The sequence below is a fragment of the Drosophila novamexicana genome, unplaced genomic scaffold, assembly GCF_003285875.2.
Source record: "Drosophila novamexicana strain 15010-1031.04,08,12 unplaced genomic scaffold, DnovRS2.1 tig00000009-arrow-pilon, whole genome shotgun sequence".
Lineage (NCBI taxonomy): Eukaryota > Metazoa > Arthropoda > Insecta > Diptera > Drosophilidae > Drosophila > Drosophila novamexicana.
The window spans coordinates 1020266-1048021 of NW_020824766.1; the positions used below are offsets into that span (position 1 = coordinate 1020266).

The window sequence follows — 27756 nt, forward strand, 5'->3', positions numbered from 1 at the left end:
TGTGCAAATGTGTGTGTGTGTGTGTGCATGTGTGTGCTGCGTATGAGTAATATATTTGCCATGCCCATTGCCCATTGCATGTTGCCTGTGGTACGCGCTTCTCGCATTGCTCGCTCGTGACATAAGTCAGCAAAATGTTGCATAAATTCGATGCATGCCCCCAAGTAGCGCAGCTGCCCCCAAGGCCCCAAGTTGTGGCAAGTTGGCGCGTTGCAAATGCAATTACCGTTAACAGTGCGTATGAGTAATTCGGTCAATAAACTGCATCTGAATATGCTGCCAGTTTTCCCGAACTTTCAGCTTTGCCGCTAAGTCCAAAGCACGTGAAGCCCAAAAAAAAAACAGAGAGAATCTTCGATTGAATTATTTATGTAAAAAAAGGTTTTAGGCAGAGCCACAAGGATTTTCATTTAAAGGGCGCCCAACGATCTACTTATTATGCTATCTCGACTAAACAAATGTAGCTCTTAGCCAGCTGAAATACACTTCGATTGCCTCATTAAGTATAAATATAAAGTTTTTTAAGTACTTTATTTACAGTTGAGCCAATTGTTTTCATCTTAAGGCTCGTCTGGCGCCCAACGATCGTCTTATTGAATAGTTTTTATCACATAAAAATTGAAGCTGAAATACACCTGATTGGTTCACCTTTGTTTAGCAATTAAATATAAAGTTTATTAATTAAACAGGGAATTCAAATCTCATGGTTTACCTGGCGCCCAACGACCCCCACATAGAATAAGGTTTATTGCACAATTTTAAGCAATAGCTGGCCAAAATGCCCTCAATGGGCTCATTTTCGTTAAGCAATTAAATATAAAATTGTTTAAATAGAAAATTAAAGCCAAGCCAATTGGTCCCAGGGGTCGCCTGGCGCCCAACAACCTCTTGATTGGGCCATTTGCGATTGTTTTTGGCTCTTTGGCATTTGCACGTGTTGTTGTAACTATTTTTTGTTTCTTCTGCTCTTTCTTGGCCAAATTCAACTGTCGAAGACCCTTTGGGGCCTTAATGGCGTCGTTGTCGCTGTCGCTGTCTTGGTCGCTGTCGTGTCGTGTTGCAGCTCTTAACTGTTGTCATAACCTCAAACTGGCAACTGGCAAATGGCGAGACGTTGACAGCTTCGTTTCGCTGCGAAAATGTCAAAGCATTCGCTATAGTAGCCGATCTCCGCCGATCTCGAGTGTGTGAAAATTAAGCGGGCATGTAATTTATGTTGACTCTGAAAAATCGAATGTAACTCAATTTCAAATAGATTTTGACTAGCTGCTGCTATTGCTGTTGCCGTTGCCTGTTTAACTCGTTCGGCAGCCTTCAGAAAACTACACGTACTTGTTAACCAGTACAATCACCTTGTTGTGGCATATTGTTGTTGCTATAGTTCTCGTTGTTGTTGCCTCAGCTACGCTCTCTTGGACTAGACCAAAAAACGTGACTCGGCAGCCAGCAGCAGCGGCAGCGACGGAGGCCCAAGTCAAGTAGATGGAATTGCATTTAATGGGCGCACCAAAAAATACAAAAAAAGAATAGAAAAATAGAAAAAACCAATTCTCTGCCCAGGCACTAAAGTTGTTCAAGTTGTTCGAGTTGTTCGCAATGTTGTTTTTGCAGCAGCAGCAGCGACCGCAGCCTTTACAATTCAAATTTACAATTCGCAATTGATTTTTATTTGATTTTGTTGTTTTTGTTATGTGTGCGCCTTTGTTTGAAATCTTTGTTCCATTGATATTTGAATTTTTGTTGCTGGCACCAATCCATAGACATTAGCCCAACAACAGCGACAAATGGCTGGCCATTTGCCGAATGCGTGGCAGCAACAAGAGGCAGCAGCCCCAACTAGGTGACAGATGCAACATGTCGTTCAACTCGGCCAGCTTCCAAGAACAGAAGCTGCACTTCCTAATTATAATATTGCTAAATCCAAGCCAGCTCAGTGATAGCCAGGAATAAACCACAAATCTGCCATTACTCGAAATTACTTCTTAAGAAAAGAAAGAGAGCTATTCTAATTGTCTTGTCTCTACTTAATTGTTAACCATTTCATGAATCCTTTATCTCTTAAGGTTATACCCATATTTTAAGTTCAAAGAACTTGAGCTTTAACGTATAAATCAAACCTAGAGAAGCTCTAATTCAAATTAAACCATTAAATGAACTACTCATGAATGTTCAGAGAACTTGTAGAACTCTGAAAGGAACTAGTAAATGAACTACTTATCAAATCTCCTCTATTTAAATAATTTGAGTATTTCAATTGCTTATTAAGTCATTAGCTATAGCAAATATAACCAAAATATCGCCTTGGAACTAGTTCCATTTTCAAAAAACAACAAAAAAACACATATTTGCCAACTAAGAACTAGTTCCATTTTCTTATTTAGCTGCACAGACAAGCCCAAAAATGTTTAACCCATTTCCCAAACCAAAAATAGGTGCGTAATTTGTCGCTCTTAACAAAAAAAAAAAGCGAAGAAAATTAAAGAAAATAAAACTCAATTCCCAGCGACTGTCGCCCGTATTAAACTCAATTTTCATTTGTTCGGGTTATTTTTTGCTTAGTTTTCCACTAACAACAAAAATTTTCTAATAATACGACAGGCGGCGCTTTTCACATGCCTTAAAATTGTGTGTTTCCGTCAGAACTGTCAAGTCCCAAAAAAAAAGAAGAAAAACTAAAAGAAAAATTGAAACTCAAACTAAAGAAAAAAAAAACAGAAAAGAATTGAACTGACGGCGACTGTCCGGAATTCAGTTGAGAGGCGCAGCTATTTTTAATTGCTTTTAATTAACAGAGCCTACAAAATTTTACGTGACAAGCATAATTTTCCCATTTTCCTAGCACATTTTCCTTTCGATTTGGTGTGTGCGTGTTTTCGTAATTAATGCAATTATTTAGACACAGTTCGAAAATCTGTGCCAAAAAAAGTGTAAAGGCTCGGTCAACATGCTGGGCGGCTGCTGCGGAGTTGCGTGGATGGGGGTGGGAGGTCAGCTTGTGGCGCATTGTTTGGACATTGACTCAGAGTTAAACGGCGGGGAGGAGGGGGGAATCGAAACGCGCTGCACAAAGTAAAAGGCAGCCAGAAATCGTGCCAAAAGATAGGTCGCTAAAGAGACAGCAGGATGGAGCGCGTGAGAGCGAGAGGGCGAGATTAATGCAAAATATGCCGCTACGCCACAAGTGCAATGAACTTAACGAACGACCAAGTCAAGCAAGTTCTAGTTGAGGCAGTCGCGTAGTCCAGAGAAACAGACAAAGAGCGAGCAAGAGAGAGGGCGAGAGAGCGCGCCAAGAGCTAAGCACGAAGAATCTAGAACTAAGCAAAGACTGAACCATACGCTATGCATGTCGTCTGTGTGCGTGTGCATGTGTGCGTGCATGCAAATCAAAGCGTTGCGTATGCGCCGCAGCCGCAGCGCTGATTAGGCTCGAGATTTACAGCTAATCTATATTTTGTATTATATATTGTAATAACTTGATGCGGCCAGCGCAGCCGAAGCATATACAAAAATATTCTAGGTAGACTTGAGTCGCAGCGATTGCCCTAACCCCCCATACCCCTTCCCCCTTCTTCTGCACCGCCCACTGCTGCGTGCTGACGACTGCCAGTCGTTATTTTTTTTTGTTCCTCGTCTCGTTCGTTTCGTTCAGTCGTTCATTCGCTCGTTCGTTCGTTCGTCGGGTTATTGAACTCAACGCGCTGGCTTCGAATTGGGTTAGCGTAGGTTAGGTTAGCTTTGGGTTAGGTTAGGTTAGTTACTTGCGACGCGACTAGACCTGACTGCGCTGCCTTTGCTGCTGCTGCTGCGTTTTTCTGACTCTTTTATTTGTGTTGTGTTCTCGTTTGTGAAATGCGATAAGCTCTCCAAACTAACGATGACTGCAACATGTGAAGAGCTGTGTTTTGATTCGCCTTTAATTGCTTGGGCCTGGCCCCGAAACAGTTTGGGAATGGCCATAAAAATGGTCGAAGCACAAGAAGAAGCAGAAACAGAAACAGGCGGAAGCAGCAGCAGGTGTAAGTCAAGTGTCGTAACCGAAGTTGTGATTTTATGGGTCCAGTTATGATTTAATCGGGTTTGTTATACCCGTTGTTATATGTATGTGGGTAGTAAGCGAGCTGATGCCCTGTCTGATAAGGCGCTTGAGTGTCTCGAGTGACAGCTCAGAATTCGAATTTGTTGGGTTCGATCAACAAGTTCGATTGGGTTCGACTAACAAGTGAATGCACTCGTTCGAAAGCGACCCACTTCGTAGTTATATCTAGACCAAATCAGGGAACAATATTTGAGCTAAATACTTTTCTATACATTCTAGGTGGATTTCTAGAAAGTAAACTTTATTTTTAAAGTCGTTTCAAATTCGAAGTAGCTTCGGCCTGAGTTGATCTATTATCTTCAAAGTTTTATACTTATTAGGCAAAACTGTCCTAAAATTAGTTGAGTTTTATTTTAAATTGTTGACTTGTTTTTTAAACACATTTTTGAGCTTGTTTTCGAAAATATTTTACTACGATTATTTGGGCTATTAAGCAGGTATGCTATAATTGGTTTATTAACTCAACAGAAACTCAGCTAAGACTGCAATAATATGCTTATTATAATTAAGTAACTCTGACAGCTGACTAATCAGACTTATTCTTAAAAACAAGCCCAAACTAAACTGAGTCTAAATAGCTTATAATATTTTCTAATAGATTTAGTTTATTATCAACATTTAATATTTGACCTCAACTAATTAGTTGTTCTATTCATTTCGTTTCAGGTATGTCTCCATTTATTTGCTAGAGTTAAAAAACACCCGAACAATCGAACGCTGAGTAAGTCATGGCATTAGAATGCGTTAGGCCAGGCCCCGCTCTCTGCTGCCCATCCCTCGCTCAGGCCAAGCAGCGCTGCCCAATTGCAAGCAAAGCATGGGCCAGCGAGGGGGGCTACGCGCCGAGAGCGCGGGCGGGTGTACGTATGTATGTGTGTACGTACTGACGATTAGTGCGAGGCGACGGCAGCGTTGCCAACTGCCTCGTAGCAATAGGCTTTACACGCACACACACACACACATACACACACACACATGACATGACAGTCGAGTGTGGCAGAGTTGTTGTTGTTGCTATGCGCCAACGTCGTCGGCGTCGTCGCTGCCGCTGCCGCTGCTGCTGCTGCAATTGCGTAGCTGCAGTCAGCGCTCGAGGTTATTGAACGGCAGCGACCTCACTTTGCATGAGGCACAACAACAACTGCAACAACAACAACAACAACTGCAACAACAACTGCAACTGCAACTGCAACACAGATTTTGTGCTGTGCTGTGCAATTTTCTTGTTGCTCTTGTCAAGCTATGTAATTTTAAAATTAATAAAATAAATTATTATTAGACATCAGCGTCTGCGCTGTCAACATTTGATAAAGACTCGCAACTTTATAAACATTTGTATATTGTGCAACACTGGTGCGTGTGTGTGCGTGCTTGTATGGGGGAAGGGAGGGAGGGGGTTGCCTAACTGCCTACTCGTATATACATGTATGTGTGTATATGCAGCACACTTAACACACTTTAGTGCAACAAGGCAAACATGCAACAAGAGCTCAGCCAAAACTATTAAAAATGCGCCCAACCCCTCCGTACCTCTACTCACCAGCCCTGCCCCCCGCTGTCCCTAGCTAGTTGAGTTATTTGTTTGGAAATTTCTAGAACATAACTGAAATTGAATTTCCATGATAACCTATGAAAAAAAAGCCTGTGTTGGGAAACTCTTGAGAACTAGAACTTGGGGTGGAATTTTCTAGAAAAAAAACGACTTAATCTTAGTATAAGAATTATATTTTGGTAAACTTTTGGAAATTTTAACTTGATCAAATTTAAGACTCTAGAGAATTCTCTATGCGCACAAATATTTTGAGTGATATTTTTAACATGCAAAGTTTTACTTAATTATATACATTAGCATTACTTTTTATATTACAAAGTTTATAATTGTGCATAGATAAGACTAGAGAATTCTCTAGAGAAAAACACAAAAGTATGCAAATGATATTTGAGGTATATTCTCTGACACAATAAATTTTGACTTGGAGAGAGAAGTGAGAATTATCTTTGAGCTAACCGAGGTATATATAAATTTTGAATAAATTTGTTAAGATTGCTTGTTGAATATTTTTCAAGCCAAATTATTTGGCTCACCCACAATTTTGAGCAAGAGAAGAGTATTAGAGAAAAGCATCTGAGATATGCAAATGATTTGCTCAAATATTTGAGTAATGAGAGTACATTTAAATCTTGACTAAATGCTTTTAGATATTATCATTATTTACATCCAAACAAGGTTAGTTTCGCTTTGGATCATAATTCTATATAATTCAAGATTTTTGCTAAAAATGTATAGAAAATTGTGTAGACCTCTAAAAATCGTAAGCCCACATGGCTGCATATGTCTCGTGTGCCACGCCCACTTCCTGAGTGTGTCTGCGGCTTAAAGTAGTCACACACACAGACACACGCACACACACACACACAGACACAAACGTACGGATAGTTTTTGGTCCGTTTCATGACTCAATATTGAAAATAATTTGCCGCCACTTTTGTCATAAATAAAAGCGAGCGTCATAAGGCAACAAATATGCAACTGCAGCAGTTGCATAATTGAACAAACTGCAAACGCAGCTGCAGCCCCATTTAGTGCAAATGGCTGTCGCCGCCGACGTCGCAGTCAGCGTCGCTGCCCGTGGGCGCCCACTTACCAAAGGAGTGAGATTTCATGCGTTTCAGCAGTAGCTGAGCTGAGCCGAGCCGAGCGACTCGACAAATCAAATTAAGAAAAAATAAAAAGAAATAAATGCAACTAATTCGAACAGCTCGATTTAGATTGGCGACTAGCTGAATACCCTTACATGGCATATTTAAATGCAGTTATGTCAGATTTAGTATGAGAAAATATACCAAAAAAATAATAATAAAAATATAACAAAAATCAGAATCAATATAAATAACAACTAAATGAAATAAAATTAAAAAAGAATTGCGCGAAAAATTCTAGGCTTAAGTATATGGCTCTCAAAATAATATTTCTAGCTAACTAATTACAATTATTTTTATAGCAAAAAAATCAATAAATTAACAAAAACAATTGCATTAAAAAACAATTTTGATTTAATTTATTATATAAATTAAATTCCAAAAGCTGAGCTTTTTTAATATTTATAGGCAGAAATTAACAACTTATTTTATATAACAATATTTATCAGCTCTTTGTAGCCTGTGTTTAACAACTGAACAGCACGCTTTTGATCAGGAATATATATACATATATATCTACAAGAAGTTACATAGCCTATCACATAGCCATAATACCCGCCGGCATTTAGACAGGGTATCTGTGACAAACGGCCATATAAAGACATTGCCAGCGGCACGTGAGTTGGTTTGTGGTCTGTGGCACGAAGGGGGTGCGAGGGACCTTGGGCGAGGGGCGAGGGGGGAGGGGTCAATAATGATCTGGCGGGTGAGTCATTAAAAGCACCGACGAAACGCCAACAATTTATATGACAGTTTTTCATTTGGTTTATGTCAGCCCGGGGCGTCATTAAGAGTCCAAGTGGCCAAATATGGAAAATCCAGCAACGATTGAAATTACATTAATGGTGGGTGAGCTGAGCAGCGTTTGGGGCACGTTCAGGTGTGCGGTGTGCGGCGTGCGGGGGGGTGCGGAGTGCGGGGCGAGCTTGAAGTTGTGCCTGACTAGCTGGCCGCAAAGTTCAGTGCACTCTTGAGCTTCACCTGCCTCTGCGCGCTCTTTCTCGCAGTCTCTAACAGTCAGGGGGTCTCTCTCTCTCTCTCTATCTCTCCCTCTCTCTCTCTCCCGCTGTCTCTCTTTGTCGCTCTGGCTGCTTGTCAAATGGCAACGACCTGCGCAGAACTGCAGTTAGATTTTGTTGGCAGTTCGTTGCATTTGCACGCAAAAGACCTTGCGTCTTCTGTGTATAAGCCACATTGCGCTATGGGGCACATTCATTTTGTCTTTGGTGGAAACTCGTTTCTGTTGCCCCAACTGTTTTAATAGCATTTGCGTCAAGCCGTGACGCCAATGGCCCAACATGGATTAGATTCTGTTTTGTTTTTTTTGCTTATAGTACTTTTCGGCTATGTACACATATCCATATTCTCATATATATGCGGTCTGTTTGGACAGTCGACGCAAAGGCAACCGTGCCCAAATAACAATCAGCACATAATGGCTCATAATTGTGCTCCAGCAACAACAAACACAACAAACAGGCGCCAGTTGTCAGCTTTTTGGTCATAATAACTTTTCCGCGGGGGTATTACGACTGTCTAATGAGCAAGGCGGCAAATAGGAATTCTTCAAACTGGCCAAATAGTGAGATCTTACAGCTATAAACAAGCTAGAATAATGCATAGAACTAGCTACTGCACCAAAAGTGGTTCAAATTTATTAAAATTATTAAAAAAGTTTAAAATTTAACAAATATAATTGTTGATATATCATTAATAGTATATATGTTCTTGTGTATATGAAAAAAGTTAGTGTATTCGTTAGTCGACTTGCAGCTTAGATATTTGCCGCTTGTGGTCTTAGCCGTTTTGGGCCCACTGAGGTCGCAGCACAGACGCAACTATTGAAACAAGATAATCGCGAAATAATTGCGCGGAGTTCATTGAACTGGTTCACTGAACTAGCAATAGACTGAAAGAATATTATATAGAAACAACTAAAAAGTACAAAATAAACTAACGCACGCAGCAGATGGAGCACGAGATAAAAATATGCACACACACACACACACATATATATATAGTATATATGCAGAATGTATATAGTTTGTATATATAAATATGAGCTGACATAAAAGTGGAGCACACACTCGCATGAAATGTGATTGAATTTGGCTTTTGGAGCTTCGAACCGCCAACAAATTGCCAGCCATTGGGCAGGCAGGCGTTGCCTTTTTAGCTGGGGGGTCAGCTGTTAATTATGGGTCGCCTTCTAATGGACACAGCAGCAGCAGCAGCAGCAGCACAAAGGCTGAGCAGCCCCTTCAACTCCTGGCACCCCAAGCTGCAAATTGCATTTGGCTTGGGCTATCCTTCAACTTTGTCGAGCTGCGGTCATTGCTCCAGCTGCAGCGCGCAGCGTCACATGACCAGCAGCAGCAGCAGCAGCAGCAGCAGCAGCGGCAGCAGCAGCAGCAGCCGCAGTCAGTCAGCAATTTTTAAGGTTAACGCTGCTGCAGCGCCACCTAGCGGGTGGCCAAACACTTTCGTTGTACACACACACACACACACACACTCTCGCACACACAGCTCGTAACCCCTAAAATTATTGCACACTGGGCAGGCCGCACGTTTCGTTTCAACCCTCCCCCTCAAAAAAAACCTGAGCTCTCATCCGGCCGCAGCAAGAGTTCAACGCACGCAATGTGGGTCAAAGCAAACCCTCTGCGGCGGCCCCTCTGCAAATGCCAACCCCCTTTCCTCCCACACACACACATACACAGACACACACACACACAGAGACACGAGCTGCACCCTGTGAAGCAACAGCAGCAAAAGTGAAACGTTTTCTCGAGGCGGTGGGCGGCACTTTCTGTACATTGTTTGACATGGCACAGGTGTCTTCCATTGCGAGCGCGCCAATTTTAGCGCTAAGAGCTGCACCCCCAGCACCTTCACTTCCCCCCGCCTCTCGCCTGGCCGACTGGCTGCCTGACTATTTGCTGCTCGGCACGCTTCGAGTTCATTGGACTGGTTAAAGGACAGGCCTGGGTTTTTCTCTGCTGACGGGAATTCTAAATTCAAGTAGCTTTTGTGCACAGAGATAAATAAGCTATATTATATATTGGCTAAATAGAAGATCTCTCAGACCAAGGCATGCAAATATATTCTCACAGGTAGACCATATTTGCTTTCCACTCACGAAAACAACAACAACAACAACAACCAGCAGAAGCAGTACAATAGTTGTGCATATTGCACACACATTTCACCAATTAAATGCATTGCATTTCCTTCCTGAGGTCACTTCCTCTGCCCACTACAAATCGCACACAGTCAAACTGGAGCTTTCTAACTGTGCACACTCACCTCTCGCTCAATTGTTCCTAGGCACAGTTCGTTTCGTTGCGTTGCGTTTCGTTTCGTCTCGCCCGTTCCTCTGCTTATGCAAAAAAAAAAAGAAGCAAATGTGTGTTCTTTGGAGCAAGCAAGGCAACAGAGAGAGAGAGAGAGAGAGAGAGAGAGAGAGAGGAGGAGAGAGGTAGAGCGCGCACATGGGCTGCTCTCTCGCACTGTTGCTCTCTGTCTTTGTTTCTGATTCCGATTCTGACTGTGATTCAGCCTGTGCTGCTTCTTTAAGGTTATTGCGGTGCAATGTCCTCAATCGTTGGTCTCCTTGGGTCTCGCTCTTGTTGTTGTTGTTCTTCTTCTTCTTCTTGTTGTTCTTGTGGTGCATTTTGGGCGCCCAGATGCTGTCCCTGGCAGGATAATTTGTCTCTTTCTGTACGTTCTTGTTGTTGTTGTTGTTGTTTTCGGTTGCCCTTCGCAGCGCTTGGCTGTTGAGAAATGTGAAAGGCATTTCCTTTTGGCCCATTAGCGAGCTCAATATGTATTCATGTTTATTTAGCATTATGCTGGCCTCATACATTTGTGGGCTTGTTATCGCTTAACATTTGTCATTGGAATTTCTGGGAATTATTCTTGCTGATAACTCGGCTTGTAAATTTGCCATGAGCTTAGCAGCTGATAATAAAATGTATGTTAAAAATAAGACTAGCTTTTAATTGTCCAATCAGTTGTACATTCATTTTGATAGCTGATAAATCAAGAATGTATGAAACAAGTCGTTAGTTATTGGCCTAAATTATTTATTGATGTCGGTAATTGCTTAGTTATCGATTAACTATCGAGTACCTGCTGATGATTAATGCCAATTCCAGTTGTATTTTCACTTAACCTCTCGATAATAGCATTTCCTGTGAACCGTCAAACCAACCAACCAACCAACCAAACAAACCGACCCCAAGCCCGAACTCAAACCCCAAACTCAAACCTAAAGCACAATACAACCAACAACTACTCGAATGCAGGCGACCATGAGGCAACGAGTTGAACGAACTCAGCGGCAACAGCAGCGACTGCAAAAGTGACGTCAATAGGCGCGATGCTTCGTGCTTGTTGGGCGGATGGGGTGATGGGTGGGTGGGGGGATGGAGGAGCTGCGCCTGGCTGCGTACGTGCGCCTGACCTCGTGTTCCTTTTTACTACGACTACGACGTTGTGCCATGCGAGTGGAGGGTTGGGATGTGGGCTGTGGGGTAGACACTCAATGCTTGGCCAGGCGGACAAATATCCTTGCACGGTGTTCGCGCACGGGGCACTGAACTTTGACCTGAATGCCGCGCTGGCAGGCACTGGCAGGCACTGGCAGGCGCTGCTCGACTTGTAATTTAGGCATCATTTATTTATTGTACATATTTTCGTCAACTAATTGCTGGTCAGCTGGGTCAGCCCGGACTCTGCCCTAATGACTTTCCCAGCCCGGCCAGCAGCGAGCCGTGAAATACGAGCCAATAGGCAAAACGCCTCTAACTAATTCTAATTCCAAATAGCCAACCGCCGACATAACTCAAGCCTCGTCGGCCCCGTCATATAAACTCGTGAGGCGAACATGGCCAAAACGTCGACTGAACTGTAAAGCGCCATAAAGATCCGGCATTTCGTGTGTGGCTCCGACAACGGATAGGCACGTGCTAATTGCTTACGCATTCGATAAGCCCAAAGAAAAGTCAAAAACAATAACGAGTCAACAGTTATTGTTGGGAGAAGCTTAGAGAAGCTTAGGCACGATCGAAGTTATGAGTGGGCGCGCGAAGAACAGAAGAATAGAAGAAGAAAGAAGACAGAAGACTGAAGACAGCAGAATAGAAGGTGGAAACAGCTCTCCATCAAAGAGGAAAAGATTAGATTCCAGTTTATGCAAACAGATCTTTGGAATACCCTGATCATATTGATGTCAAGTTCTGACAGTAGCCCGCAAATTGATTTCCACAATCTGCGTCAAGTGGCCCAGCAGCCCAGATCAGATGCGGGTCAAGTGGTCAAGTTGTGCCACAGATCGAACAGCGCTGCCAACAGGTAGGCTATATAAAGCGCCTGCCGAGATCGAGATCGCATTGGTGTTCATTCATGACTTCTTGTCGATTGCTATTTAAAAAAAGCTTCGACTGATCCCCCCTAATGATCGCCGCCCCCAATACACAAGCGGTGCCCACCCCCCTCCAAGCAAACAACAACAAAATCTTTAACAAACAAACAATGAATTATAAGGCTTTCAATAATGCTCATGGTTCGGGCGATGATGATGTCGTGATGAAGGGAGGGGAAACGCTTGGCTGCTTTGCGGCACGTTGCCTAACACACAAGCACACTCGCACACTTACTCACACGCACACACAGGCAGCTAGACGAATGTGTGTAACGTGAAATGCTCTCACTTTCCTTTGAAACTTGTTATTCGCATTGCAGCTGCCAGCAGAGTTCATTCACATTTGGCAGCCAGACCAAGAGAGCAAAAGCAAGAGAGCGTCGCGATGAGAGCTCAACGTGCAGGTGATAGAAGCAAATAGACTGTCAGAGCGAGAGAGCGAGAGAGGGCGAGAGACAGCTCGAAACTGGCACAGCTGTTCCCGAAAGTTCTTCGCACAAAGCAAAGCCCGAATTGGCCGCAGTTCGTTTGCGGGGGCCGTGAGGCATTGAAATGAGTGCAAATTGTCGCTGCTGAGTGCATTGAACTCTCGCTCACCGAATGGGGCTCGAGTTATGTTTTACTCAATTAGTTTGTATTTATTGCTGATAATTATATAATGCTCAAGCTGCAGCTTGAGCATATCGCCGAATGCTGGCCGATGGCTGTTGGCTGATGGCTGATGGCTGATGGCTGATGCAATTTTCCGGGCCTATCCCAAGCCACTCAAGCTACATTTTTAGCGTATTGCATTGCCAAAGATTTCCTTGAACGCATTTTAGCCATATAGTCGCCGTTGCATTTGCCGTTGCCCGCCCCTTTGGGCCAAGCCCACAGCTAACATGCAGTCGTCGTCCGCCTGAGGTTTCTGTGTCGTTGACCGACCGCCAGCTCAAATGAACTCCAAACCAAAAAGCTAAACCAATGGCTTGCAAACTGCAGCAGCAGCAGCTGTAGTTGTAGCTGTAGCAGCTGCAGCAGCGCCGACCGACAACAACAAATTTGCATGCAAATGCACTGAGAGAGCGCTGAGCAATTGAGAGCAATAGTGCACGATGTTCGGTTCGCTCGCTCGCTCGTTCGTTCGTGCGTTCGGTTGTTCGCTTCGTCATGTTCGCTCACTCGTTCGATGTTCGGCGTTCGGCGTTCGGCGCTCGTCGCTGGCGCGCTGAGCAGCTCCACATTTGGAGGTATTTGACCGAAAAGTGGGTCACGACAATGGCTGGGTTCGTTGAACTGAACTGCCAGTCAGCCAGCCAACCTCTGCTGACGTCGTCGTATTATGTTGACGTCGTCGTCGTCGTCGACGTCGTTTGGCACTTTTTGGTTACGTAGCCTTCCAGCATGTGTCGTTGCGCAGCGGGGAAGCTGAGGGGGGCAACGCATTTCTGTGTTGCCTCTTACGTTTTGTGTGGCCTCAAAAAAAAAAAAAAAACAAAGTAAAACAGAAGAAAGAAATAAATAAAAAAGAGCGCGGGACCGAAATACATATTATTTAATATTATTAATAACGAGACGTTAAATTTTTATAGTTCACAAATGATTTGAGCATAGTTTTTGTGTTAAATAATCGGGCAGTCTTCCCGCCTAGCTGCACATTGGGTCATAATTGGGGCAACATTGTTTGGCCAACGATTTGTATCGTCAGTGATTAATAGGTTGAGTTGGGAAATTGTAATCCCCCACACTTGACAGTCTCTGGAAACATGCTCGAATTCGAAATCTACACAGACTGCCCACCCAAAAAATAGCTTACACGCGCGTTGAGAGCTGTTCCACATCTGAGATCCTCTTATGCCTGTCATATTTATTGATAGCCCTTCCCCCGATATAAACGTATATCCCCCCCTGCCGCCCACACTCAATATCAATTAATCTTATTTGTCACTCATGTTTGAAAACAAGCACGCCAGACACACACACACATACTCACAGAAATGTTCTAAGCCCCTTTCCGAACGCATAGCATCAAACAAACTTCATACACCTACACAGTCATACACATGTATGCACATTTGTGTGTGTGCGCACAACATGTATGCTGGCATTGTTGTTGCTGCTGTTATCAAACAAAGCTGATCAGTCAGGTGGCAGTAGCAGAAGCTACCTAAAATCTGCGTCGCGTAGGTGTTCCAAGAATTGTTTACAATACAAAAAAAAACAACGAAAAAAGCGCCCCCAACAAATGCAGCAGCAGCAGCTACGGCAGCGCCAGCGCCAGCGGCGTCTATTGTTAGCTGCCCGCGTCGACGTCGGCGACAGCGTTGGAGTGAATGTCCTCAGTTGGTGCACAAAAAACAAAAACAATATGTAGCGCGAGGTTGGCAGCAGCAGCAGCAGCAAGTAAGTGAGAGAGCGAGAGCGAGGCGCGAGTGAGCAAGAGATAGAGCGAGAGCGAGCCGACGCCAGCCAAAGCTTGAGCCGAACCCGAACCGCATCGAGCAGCCAGCATGAGTTGTTGGAACTGTTGGCGCTGCTTTCATTCGCAAATTGCTCGTCGTTGGCAGCGGTTGTGCAGAGCATGAAAAGCGCGCGAAACAGAATAAACTGAAACTGAAACTAAAACCAATTTAGAAAAAAAAAAACGGCAAACAAGAGCAACTAGAACAACGTTACAACTAAAAAGCTAGCAACAAATAATTTAAATAATCATATATCAATCATATTGTTATTTTTATTGGTGCCAGTGCAGTGAGAGAGAAAAGAAAGAGTGCACGACAGCGAGAGAGAGAGAGAGAAAGAGAGAGATCATTAAGACTTCCATATCCGTTTCTTGTGCCCGGAAAGCGCAGCAAAATTTTTGGCGCTCAAATTGTTGGTGAAGTGCAATTGATAAATTGAGTTTCAAGTTGAAAGCAAACGCAAACGCAAAAGCAAAAGCAAACGCAATGTTCCTTAATAGCAAATTGTAGAGCAAAATCAACAGAGATCTAGATCGGCGAAGAGCGAAAGAGAGAGAGAGAGAGCGAGAGCAAGAGAGAAGTTCAAGTGTCATTGTGGTACCAAAAAGAAAAGTTTAATTTTTAGCAAAAATGGTTTGTGCAATGGAACAGCAGCAGCAGCAACAGCAGCAGCAGCAGCAACAGCAGCTACAGCAACAGTTGCCACAACAGCAACAGCAGCACAGCACAACAATTGTGCTGCTGACAGCCGGCAACAGCAATGTGCACATTGTCAGTGCACCGCAGCAACATCAGCAGCAGCAGCACCAGCAGCAACAGCAAATCAAAAGCCAACAGCTGAAGCAGCAGCACTCGGCATTGGTCAAGCTGCTGGAGTCAGCGCCGCTCAGCAAACAACAACAGCAGCAGCAGCAGCAGCAGCAACACCAGCCCAGACAAATAGTTTACCTGCAACAGCAACAGCAACGCAAAAGACTGAAAAACGAAGAGCAACAACTGCAACAACAGCAACAACAAACACCTGCAACATTAGTAAAGACAACCACCAACCAGACAACAACAAGAAACACAACAAATAGTATTAGTCAGCAGCAGCAGCAGATTGTATTGTTGCTGCAACAGCCAACAGCAACAGTCGCAGCAACAGCAGCGGCAACAGCACCAGCAACTGTGACAGCAGCAACACCAAAGCCATGCGCCGATCTCAGCGCCAAAAATGACAGCGAATCGGGCATTGATGAGGACTGTGCGAACAGCGACGACGATATGCCACCCAAGGCCAATGTTGGCGGCGGACCAGCAACAGTTGCTGCCGTCGACTATGAGCAATATCAGTGCCCCTGGAAGAAAATACGCTATGCGCGCGAGCTCAAGCAGCGTGAGCTGGAGCAGACGACATTGGCGCGGCAGCAACACGAAGACAAAACAATCACAGCGGCAGCAGCAGCAGCAGCAACAACAGCGGCAACTGCAACAGCAGCAGCAACTGCAACAAGACCCACCAGCAACAAGCTCAATCTACTGCATTGTGATAGTCCTTTTTCCGCGCAAACACACAAAGAAATTGCCAATTTGTTGATGCAACAAACTCAGCAGCAACAGCAACAGCAGCCCCAGCAACAACACCAGCAGCAACACCAGCAACAACAACAGCAGCAGCAACAGCGACGCGATAGCTCGGACAGCAACTGCTCGCTGCTGAGCAACTCGAGCACCCAGTCACTGACAAATGGCATTGGCAATTGTTGCACGTGCAACAGCAACAGCAGCAGCAGCAGCGACGACGATCAGCAACACAAACAGCTCGAGGACATGGATGCCCAGGACTCGGGCTGCGATGATGAGCTATGCGAGCAGCATCACCAGCGCCTCGAAGCCTCACAGCTCAATTATTTGTGTCAAAAGTTTGACGAGAAGCTGGACACGGCATTAAGCAACAGCAACAACAACAACAACAGCAACAGCAACAGCAACAACAGCAACAACAACACAGGTGCAACAAAATCGACAGCAGCAATCGAGGATGCCAGCGCTGATGTAGGTGGCAAATGAGTCTAATTACAATTGAATTCTCACTATGCAAATGCATTTGAAACATATTTTGACAAAAAGAAAGAAAATAGATTTGATTTTTATATATGTATATCATATATGTATATGTTGCTCACATTTCAAAGCTTTGTCCCCAAGAGTACATACAATTTTAGTTATTATTCGTTGATAATTAATATTAATGCTAAATTATTAAATTGCAAATATTTGACTTATTTCGTTGCAGGGTTTCTTCCGACGCTCCATACAGCAAAAGATCCAATATCGCCCATGCACCAAGAATCAACAGTGCAGCATTTTGCGTATCAATCGCAATCGCTGTCAATATTGTCGCCTGAAAAAGTGCATTGCCGTTGGCATGAGTCGTGATGGTGAGTAGCCCATTTTGATAATGCTTAACTCTTCTAATCGTATCCTCGCGCGCTCTTATACACGCATATTTGTGCGCCAGCGAGTCAAGCTCAAGCACAATAAATAAGCAAAAGAAAAAACAAAAAAAAAAAAACAAAACCAACAGCTATTAGGCTAAAAACCGAAGCATAACGAAACCTAACGAACGACACACAACGAAAGACGAGCGCGACAGCCGATAGTCGTTGAGTTCATTGACCAGCCATGAACGAAATTTTAGTTGGCTGGGTGTGCTTGCATATGTGTGTGTGTGTGTGTGTGTGTGTGTGTGTGTGTGTGTGTGTGTTGCAACATTTGTGTAGCGCGCGCGATTTCACGGCAAAGTAAAAGTTGTTAGCAGCCTGCCCTGAAAATGCACACGCACAAACACATACAAGCGCAAACTATATGTAAATTTTGTTTAAACAAATTTCCAACACCCGCATGATAAATGGGAGCAGCAGCAGCAGCAACAACAAGAACAACAACAGCAACTGTGCGCCATTTCGAAATTGTGTTAAAAGTTGAATGAACGCACTTAACCTAAATTCATAAAGGCAGCGAGGCCATGCCTACAACACAGGCCTCTCTCCCGCTCTCCTGCTATTGTGCTCTCACACACTGTCACAATTACTCATTATTGTGTTACGCCTGAAGCATTTGCTTTTATTAAATTTTGTAATAATTTGTTTAAATTAGGCGCAAGCCCGGAAAATTGTACAGGAAATGCCGCGACGTCCATATCGATTATGAAAGCAGGCAATATAAATGCATATAAAAATACAACAACAAAATATAAAGAGAAATAACTCACACAAACGCACACACACACACGTACACGTTCATTGACTTTTGCCAGTCCGCCGTTGAGCTCTTCTTCTTTCTACATATAATGGCGGCCATGTTGCTGTCGAAAACGAAAGTGGTTCATGCTGCCTGCATGTGTGTGAGAAAGAGAGAGAGAGCTGCTCAGTCGTCGCTGTAGCTGTTTTGTAGGCAGCACGCAGACGCAGCCTGTGCCTAATAATATTGTAGTAGCTGCTGTTGTTGTTGCTGCTGTTGTTATGCTACTTGTACAAGTTATGTTGTAATTGATGAATTGGATTTTGTTTTTTTTTCTTTCTTTTTGTTGTTTTCTTTTGTGATGGGGCGCGTGCTGGACAATAGGGAGAAACGAAAATGCAGGGTTGGGGCTAAGCACGCGTAAATAATGTTAATAAGAATATGTATATACATATATATTTTTTTAATATTTTTGTACTGCTCTTGAATACCTTTTCCACTGTAGTATAAATATATATTTAAAAAAAAACACTACTGACAGCTAACACAGACTAATAAACTATTGATTATACTACTATTTAGAAATTGGCAAATCCTTGAACTAGTTCTACACGGCACTAATGCCAAAAATCTCAATAAAAAACTAAAACTAAAAAAAAAAAAGATACGGTGCGACTGCCATGAAAATAAACATCAGCGAACTCAAACTCGGCAACAGCTACGAACAAATTTCGAATTGTTTATAATAAAAATGACCGTGTGCTATTTAAGCGCAGTCGCCGCTGGCGTCGACAGCGCTGCCCTCGCTTGCCTTATCTTTCAAGGAAAATTAAATTTATACACACACACACATGCATGCATGCATATGTGGGCTGTTGTCGAAATATTTACAGTTACTTTTGAAAACAAGCACTGACCTAGAAATTGTGGAAGCCGAAAATTGATAATTTTAGTGTTTTATTTAACGCATCTGCATTATGCACAGCGCATAATATGCAAGACTTTCACTTATCCATTTGGCCATTTCGAAACACTTTCTTTTTACGGCTTTCATAATTTCTTTTCGTGTGTAGTAATATTATTAGGCGCCATTTTGTTTGGCTTTGCCTATTGCAAAGATACGAAAATAAACGCAAGACGCGCCGTCAAAATGAAAACGAAACCGAAATTTAGCGCATACACGCACACACTCACACACACACTAACAGACACTCACCCATGGATAGAGGCCCCCCAAAAAAATAAAAGCAACAGCAACAAACACGAACCAGGCGACAGCCGCTGCCCGCGCACTCCCTTTCTCTCGCGCGCTCTCTCTCTCTCTCTCTCTCTCCCCCACAAAGCATTCAGCCTCGACAGCAGCGCTCAGTTCATTGACCGACGAAACTGGGTCACCCAAAGCAGCGACGCAGCAGCTGAGCAGCAACAGTGAAGGTGCTTGAGAGTGTGCGCGCGTGTGTGTGTGTGTGTGTGTGTGTGTGTGTGTAAGTGCGCTTGATAGTAAACAAGCTTTTTTTTTACTCATTTTATTCGTTCATTTTGCATTTGGTTTATTTTTATTATTTTGAATTGTTTGAATTTGTAGTTGTCGCGGAACAGGCATAGAAATATTTGCAGTTATTTATTTTATTTTCTTAAAGATTTTTATTAGTTTTCATATGCAGCACACAAGTAGCATGTGGCTTTTAATTAAAATGAACTTAAATTAGCGCGAGGCTAAGTAAATTGAAAGTAAATATGCACTCAAATCAAACAGGCTCAGTGTGAGATCTTAAGCAGGGTATTGCAAGACAGAGAGAGCGGGAGAGAGAGAGAGAGAGGGAGAGAGAGAGAGAGGGAGAGCGCGCGTGCAATATGCCAGCTGTTTTACAGTTTTGATTTTGGCAAAAGCTTTGCAATTTCAAGAAGTATTCGACTCGAATTGGCCAAAGCTGAGCAAACAATTAAAAACACACAAAAATTAAATTCAAATGAATATTCGTGTATCTCAACAACAACAACAACAAATGGCTAACAATTATCTTTGTTGTTAAGGCAAAGCACATAAAAAAATAATCAGACAATTGTCAATTATCGAAAGCACATATATTTTTTGTATTATTATTTTTATTATAGTTACGTATAAGTGTATGCATGTGTGTGTGTGAGTGTGTGTATGTGTGCACATGAACAACAGCTACAAGCAATAGGCAACTCAGTGACGTTTTTGTTGTTGTCGCAATCATTATTATTTTGAGGCTACACACATACACACACATACACACACACACACACACACACACACACACAGACAGACAGACAGAGACATGCACACACATGTAGATTTCGCCTTGCCGTCATCGTTGCTGCCGCTGCGAGTGTTTTGAACTTTATTCAGGTCAATTACAAATACATTAAAATGCCAGTGCTACACACACACTCACACACACACACACATACGTGCAAGGCGAGGTGTTGACTAAAATAATATTGGAGGCTACCAAACAAAATGTACAATATGACAATAAAAGTGTTTCGCCCCCGGGGGTTGCATTGGATTTGAAGTCTGGCTGGGTTTCTGTGCGGGTGACCGGACCCCTGGGAGCCCAGGCTGAGCTCAAATGCTGGGGTCAAAGCTTCAAGTACAACTAGCCAATCATTAGCTTAATGATAATGAAGCCAATGATAATGAAGCTGATGATAATGATGATAGTGGCGAGTGCAATAAATGAATGTGGGCGAGGTTCGCTCTCAATGCAATTCGATTCGTTGTGCCGTTGTGGGTTTCTAAGGTGCGAGCTCTAGCTGGAAGGTTAACCAAACGTTGCGCTATTGAAACGCATATGCGCATGCATAAGAGTTGTCGCACACAATTTTTTGGTTTACTTATTATACAATTTACTTTTGTTTCTTGTCATCAGTGAAATCATTTTACGCGTGACACGCATCATCAACAATTAAATGAACGGCGACAAGTTTGCTTGCTCTTTCTCTCTCTTTCTGTCCCACTGTCCGACTATCCGACTGTCTGTCTGTCTGTCTCTGTCCCTGGCTGTGTTACATAAAGTCGTGCGTCGTGTGCGCTTCACCTGCCTTTGGTTTAACGGTGAAATTGCAAAGGAAAGAGCGCAAAACAAGGCAGTCAAAATCAGCGACTGCACAAAACGTAACAAACTTGTTTTACACCGCGACGCTGGCGTCGCGGTCGACTTCGACGTTGCCTACTACGCAAGATGAACCTTCAAAAGGTTCATTTACCTCGGCGAACGAACGTCCAGCGAGCGCCAAACGAAAGAGCAGCCACCGCCAGTCCCACGAGCACGAACGAGACGAGCGCCACACACACACACACACACGCACACACACACAATCACACGAGCGACGGGCGGCAGAAAAATGTACTTTCGCTTTTTCAATGCCTCGGCGTCAAACTAGTTTCAAGCTCCAAGTGGAGCCGAGCCACAGCCAACATTGCTGCAATGCCTGTGATGTCGACGACAGCGACGCCGGCGTTGCTGCCGTTTTGGGGCACAGTTAAACGACCGACACATGGCGAGTTCAACGACTCTTGTAAAATTTCTCGAAGGTTTCGCATTGCAACATTAGCGACAGCGTCGCAACTTGTTCGACTGCAGCAGCAACAGCAGCAGCAGCTGAGCAGCACTGCATTTGCATAGGCTCTCCCACTCTCTGGCTCTCTTGCGTGCACACACACACACACACGTTGTGTGCTCTCTTGTGTGTGTGCTGAATGCTGTTCATTGCACTCGGCCTCATTTTGACTGCGCGCTGCGCTTTTTCTTGCTGCAATTTTGTTTTTGCACGATGACGACGTCGACGTCAACGAGCTAGCGAGTGAGCGAGAGAGCGAGCAGGCATTTGTCGCCTTTGTTGGCGAGTGCAGCGACTTTTATTTGGGTCAGGCACGGTCATTCGCCTCAGTCGCAGCGCAGCGTTCGAGTTCGCGAGCTGCAATTGCAATTGGCGGTTGCCTTGGCGCGCATTTATTTGAAAATAATTATGAGCAGCAAAATCAAAAAAACAAAAAAAAATGAGAAAAACAAAATGCGAGGTCCGCTCGCCGCTGACATTCCCTTGGTGCATTTGTTGTATGCGTTCATATACTATAACATATTTATTTTTGTTGTACCATTTTTTACAAGTATTTAAATATTTACTTGTAGCCTCACCTTAATCCAGTCAAGACTGCGTATAAATTGCGTGGCCGCAGCGAAAAACATATTGCATTCAAAAAATGATATGCAAAAAACAAGCAGCTTTTGTTTGACTTTGCCTTTGTTTTATTGATGAAAATACAAGAATACACATATGTATATGCCTGTATGTATGTATGTGTGCATGTGTCGAGCGTGACCTTTTCGTGCGATCTGAAATTAATAATTGTAATATGGCACAGGGTCCCCCCCTACCCTACAATGTGTGTATGTGTTATTGAGCGTCGCCCTCGTCGCTGCCTTCGCGGTCTGACCTCCTCAGCATTGCTGGGCTTTGTGTGTGTGACCCACAAAATCAAAAATACATGCACACATACACATACACATACACATACACATACACATACACATACACATACACATACATATGCATATGCATATGCTTTAACTGTTCAGGCGATCTCTTTGCAAACAGAGCTTTCTTTTGTCGCGCTCGCACTTCCACGAAATTTCAGGAAACTTCAAAACAAACTCATGATGTCTTTATTGCGCTTGTTATTATGTATTTCTACACATTGCTTCACGCCACTTCTCCCTCTCCCCTCTCTCCCGCCCTCTGCCATTTGCTGTGTTTTGTTTTTATTACATTTCGTTGAATTTCTTCTTTCTACGCCCGCTGGCTTTTTTTCGGCGTCTCTTTTTGTGTGTCTCTTTCTGCGCTTTTCGATCATTTTGTAAACAACTTACGCAAGCAGCTACAACAACAACAACAACAACAACAACGGCAACAACAACAACAACAATGGCAATTGTGTCGCTTATTTGATTTTACGTAAATCGACGCATTACTGTGAATCACCCAACTAACAAACGAAAGTAGGCCTACCTCACCCTGCCCCCCTCCCACCTATAACCCGCTCTCTGCCCCATCCCCTGCTGCTTCGTCTGCCGCTTCTCGACGTTTCGTTCGGTGCATTGAACTCTTGTTGTTGTTGTTGTTTGGCTCAGCAAAGCCCAGAGAAAACATAAACAAAATGTTGTTGTTGTTGTTGTTTCTTTCTTTTTATTTATGTTTTTTATTGCCTTAGTTTTTGTTTGCTTAACAACTCGACTGACAATTAGCGCCTCGCCGTAATACGGGAAGTCTCGGGCCCATAACACTAGCATGACATATAAATAATAACAACAATAATAACAATAACAATGCAAACAATTGCTACTCAATTTCTCATTAGAGAAAGCCCATGCAAGCCGAACCAGTGGGAGGGGGGGGGGGGGGGGGCTTGGGCTTGCGGCTGTCAAACTGTCAGCACAAATTGAGGTTAGAGCCGAACTCGAGTCCCGCCAAGTGAAAGTGAAATGTTGTTGAAGACTTGTTAATTGGCTTTTAATTGTTGAAAAATATTATGCGCTATTATTATGGCACAGTCGACGGCTTTTCGAATGGTAACAATGGTAACAGTGAAAACTGTGACCAAGAATAAGACTCGCTTATTTTCATTTATACCAAAAGGTGGCTTTACATTAACATCTATCAGTGGCCTTTTAGATACTTTCTTTAAGCGTTTTATTTGGCCAAAATCTTGGTCGAATATTCCAGTTTTTGCGCCGCGTCGCTCTTGCGCAATAGCCCAACACTGCTTTGCCCTACACAACACTGGCCCAACCAACACGGTGTCCAACACTTCTCCAACACGCACGAAAATTTCTACCCAAAATGCGGCGCAACTTTCACTTTTACTTTCGTAGCGAGAAATGTGCGTGCCAAATGTGAGGCAATGACGTGCAACAACAACAACAACAACAACAACAAGAACAACAACAACAACAACGACAACAACTTGAACATAATAAAGCGTCGCTTCGTTTCGCTTATATTATTAAATTATTTTGTTGTCTTTTGTTGGTTTTTTGTTTGGTTTGCGTTGTCGTCATTGTTTGTTTTTTTGGCCTCATTTCGAAGCCTGAGTTCAACGACCGTCTGTTTGTCAATGTTGTTGTTGTTGTTGTTGTTGTTGCTGCTGCTGTGTTATGGCTCCTTCTTGTGCTTCCTCTTCTTGCTCTAGTGGTTTCTTTACAACGTGCGAAATACGCTGAACTGTTGCTTCCGCCGCATTAGTTTGCATTCAATTTGAATAATCAAATGACTCAAATATCTGACTCAGCCACAAAGTTGCCCTCAATAAATCAAGAGTTTGTTTTTAATTTTGATTGAATGCATCGCCATGAATCATCCGGAGCAACTGCAGCAACTGCAGCAACTGTCCCTGACATAGCTCCTGCCACACGTTGGCTACGTGACTCCATGCACTAGCCGCAATTCCGATTTGCATTGTATTTACATATGTCTATCTCTCTCTGTCTTCGTCTCCGTCTCTATCTCGCACGCAGACGCTGGGGCCAGCGTAGTCATAAATTAAGCGAACGTAAACACGTAAATGACAAAAAATTGTATTTTAACGGCTCGTCAAACAAATCTCATTACAAAGCTGCCTTCAAATGAAATGGGAGCTGACTTCATGTCGCCGCAGCCGCTGTCATGCCGGGCGTATGCGTGATCCGTTTCTTGGCGCCATCCACAGAAAAATGCTACAAATTGTTGCAAAAAGCTCGCCAAAGCTTCTTTGGGCGCTCTCTTAAGTTGCGGCAAACTCAACACAGTGTGTTGAAAAGCTTTGCAGCATTAAGAGCGCACGCAAGAGAGCATGCGCCAAAGAGCGCGAAAGTTGCAACGTGCTCTTATTTTCTTGTTGTTTGTTTTTGGCGCCACGAGCATTGAACTTTCGTTTTGCGCTAGATGTTGAGATAATGATAAAGCGCTGCTTGAGAGCTTGTTGCAAGCTTATCAGCGCTTGAAGCTTATCAGTTCTTGAACTTGCAACTATGCTACAGCTTGTGTGCTTAGTATACAAATTCGAAGTTTGTCAATTAGAAATTGCAACTTAAAGAGTTTAATTTAACAATTACAATATTTTTAACAAATATCTTAAATGTTAGTTATAAACAAAGCAATTGTTTCACTATAATTAAACTCATTTGGTTCTATGCCTAACCCGTGGGTTCTTATCAGAATTTGACGCTCGACGCAGTTGTTTTCTGGTTTGTTGGCCCCTTCCAATTACTCACTGAGCTTTGTCAACGCTCTCTTGCGCGCGTTCGTTCGCTCTCACTCACTCTCTGAGTCAGCTCTCTTTGGAACTTTGCGTTGGTCGTTGGCTCTACCGCTTTTTTGTGCTGTGAACGGTGGCGGCTTTTTCAGTTGCCTTTTCCGTTTCTGTTTCTGTTGTTGCTCGACTCGACTCAGTCTCGGTCTCAGTCTCGCAGCTACCTTTGGGTATATTCGTAACGTGCTTTGCTTTTTACAGTTAGTCGCGTTCGAGACCTTGTCGAGTTTTGTCATGTTAGCGAATTATTTCAATAAAATCCAAAATACACTCTACCACGATTTATGTGTATTTGAACGTTCTTCTAACCGTCTCTTAAACAATTACAACTAATTTAATTCAATTAAATTAAACAAATATGCATATTGCAAATATAATTCCTAATATGCAACTCTGTTAACGTGAAGAAAAGTCGACCTGTCTCAAATCTCAAGTTCCAGTCCCAGTTTCCACCCGAAACACGTTTGTTGGATTACGCGGTAAAACAAAAGAAGTTCAAACCACAAATTCAAAATATATAAATCAATTCTGCAACTACAAAGTTCAGCAAAAGAAATTCCAAAAATTATTCTTACAACTAAATATTTAAAACAAAAGTTAAATCTTAAAAAAATAAAAATAAAAAAACAAAGCAAAGAAAGTTCCTGCATTGATTAAAGAAAAAGAAAAAGAAAATATTATATACGTGTATGTTTAGAAAATATTAAGTGAAAATATTTAAAAATTAAATTTTACAAAACAAATCAAGCGAAGGAAACAGAAATATTTTTGCAATTACCTGTGGAGCACCTGAGCTACAAGTTGAAAGTTGAAAGAATATAAATAAACAAAATCAGTTACCCCAAAAAGAAATACTTAACCAAAGTTTAACAAAAACATAAATTGTGTGTGCCAAAAGAAACCAAAAGCAAATTTAATGAATATTCCAAACCTAATTTAAATGCGCCCCAGTGTGCAGCAAAACGTGAATCTTGAATCTCTCAGTGGGTGTGTGCCAACTCTGTGAATGCAACAAGCCCAGAGCATAACCAAGTCAAATTAAACAAGCCCCAACACAAAACAAAACACATATTAAAATGGGCGAAGAACTACCAATATTGAAAGGCATACTCAAAGGCAACGTCAACTATCACAATGCGCGTAAGTTGACAAAATCAGCTCACAAAGAACTGACTCGAAACTCCAGGTCCGACTGGGTCGTCGGGTCGCTTTCGATTGGCCGGCGCAGAGCACAACAACAGCAAATGCAGTTATGAGCAGCCCAGCAGCTAGCCAGTGCATGCTTGAATATGTGTAATAATAAGCACTTTTTACATGCGCACGCAACAGATTTGATTTTGTTTTGTTTACATTTTGTTGTGCTTGTTCTTTTTTACTGCGCTGTCAAGCAACAGCAACTAACTCTTTAAGCGCCATTGAAGTGTTGACCTCGTTTCTAAACGCACACAATAATAGTTTTTTTTTTTTTTATTTATTTTGTTTGTGCGGCCGCGGAAGAGCTTTAAACTTGAAATGAAACTCTGGCAGCGACGCAGTCGACATGCGACGGCGTTGCCCACTTGTGCGACTTTTGCTATTTTCTAAAAAGCAACAACAACAACAACAACAACAACTACAACAGAAACAGAAACAACGGCAAACAACGAAAGCTGCCGTTGCTATTGCTTTGCTGCCTCTCTTCGTGTTTGACCAACTTTGCAGCGTCGAAAGTAGACGCAGGCGTCGCTGCTGCTGTTGGCGCAGACGTCGCTGGCTCAGTTGTGCGCGCGCTCGCTCGCTCCAATTTCTACGCGCAGTCGCAGCTGCGTTCATTTTCCATTTCGTTTGACCTGAATTTCGCTGCCCGCCAACTGGGTCATTCAGTCATTCAGTCATTCAGTCAGTCAGTCAGTCAGTCAGTCAAGCGATTTCTCGGCTGCTGTGGAAAAAGTAGTGAAAAATCTGCAAAGCCTCGTTTGGTCTCTGTTGCTGCTGCTGCTGCTGCTGCTGTTGTTGTTGCTGTTTCACTTTTGTTACCTATTTTGTTGTTGTTGTTGTTGTTGTTGTTGTGTGCCAGTTATTTGCGGCAACTGAGTGAAATTGTAGAAATTGCATTGACATTGAAAAGTTGGCCAGCATTTGTTTTGGGAAATGAATACTTCAGGCCTAAATATCTCAGCTAAACACGGCAAAGTATTCAAATTAGTTTGATTAATGATTAGCTTAAGGCCTCTGGCAATTTGCTGTCTAACAAGAAGCAGAGAGATTAAGAGAGAGATTGATTGAAAGAAAGAGCGCAGCTTACAGTGGGCGCTTGCTAATTGGAACGCTGCAATTAGATTCTTATCAGAAAACAATTCAAATTTATGTTAAAAATGTAATTCTAATTCTAGAAAAAATGTAGAAAAATGAAAATAATTTTGAATTAACTATTAACATAGATGAAAGTATTTTCATGTGCTTAAATGATTTATTAATCAAGCACAATTGCTTAGCATATGCATTTTGATGCCAATCTCTGAGAGTTCTAATTAGCGAGTGCCCACTGTAATTGCTTTCTGCACAGAGT

General features: G+C 42.9%; 1 protein-coding gene across 3 annotated transcripts in view; it reads left to right on the top strand.

Moving 5' to 3' along the window:
- The window catches only part of LOC115766484 (ecdysone-induced protein 75B, isoforms C/D), a 53020-nt gene that overhangs the window by 16790 nt on the left and 8474 nt on the right, over window positions 1-27756 (top strand). Inside the window, exons 1-2 of one of the 3 annotated variants that reach the window (XM_030710448.1) lie at window positions 15296-16660; window positions 16944-17088. In XM_030710448.1, coding sequence (XP_030566308.1) covers window positions 15296-16660; window positions 16944-17088 — 1510 coding nt within the window. Of the gene's footprint in view, window positions 1-15295; window positions 16661-16943; window positions 17089-25928; window positions 26349-27756 lie in introns of those variants that run through there. The other 2 variants (XM_030710456.1, XM_030710457.1) reach the window with 2 other exon arrangements.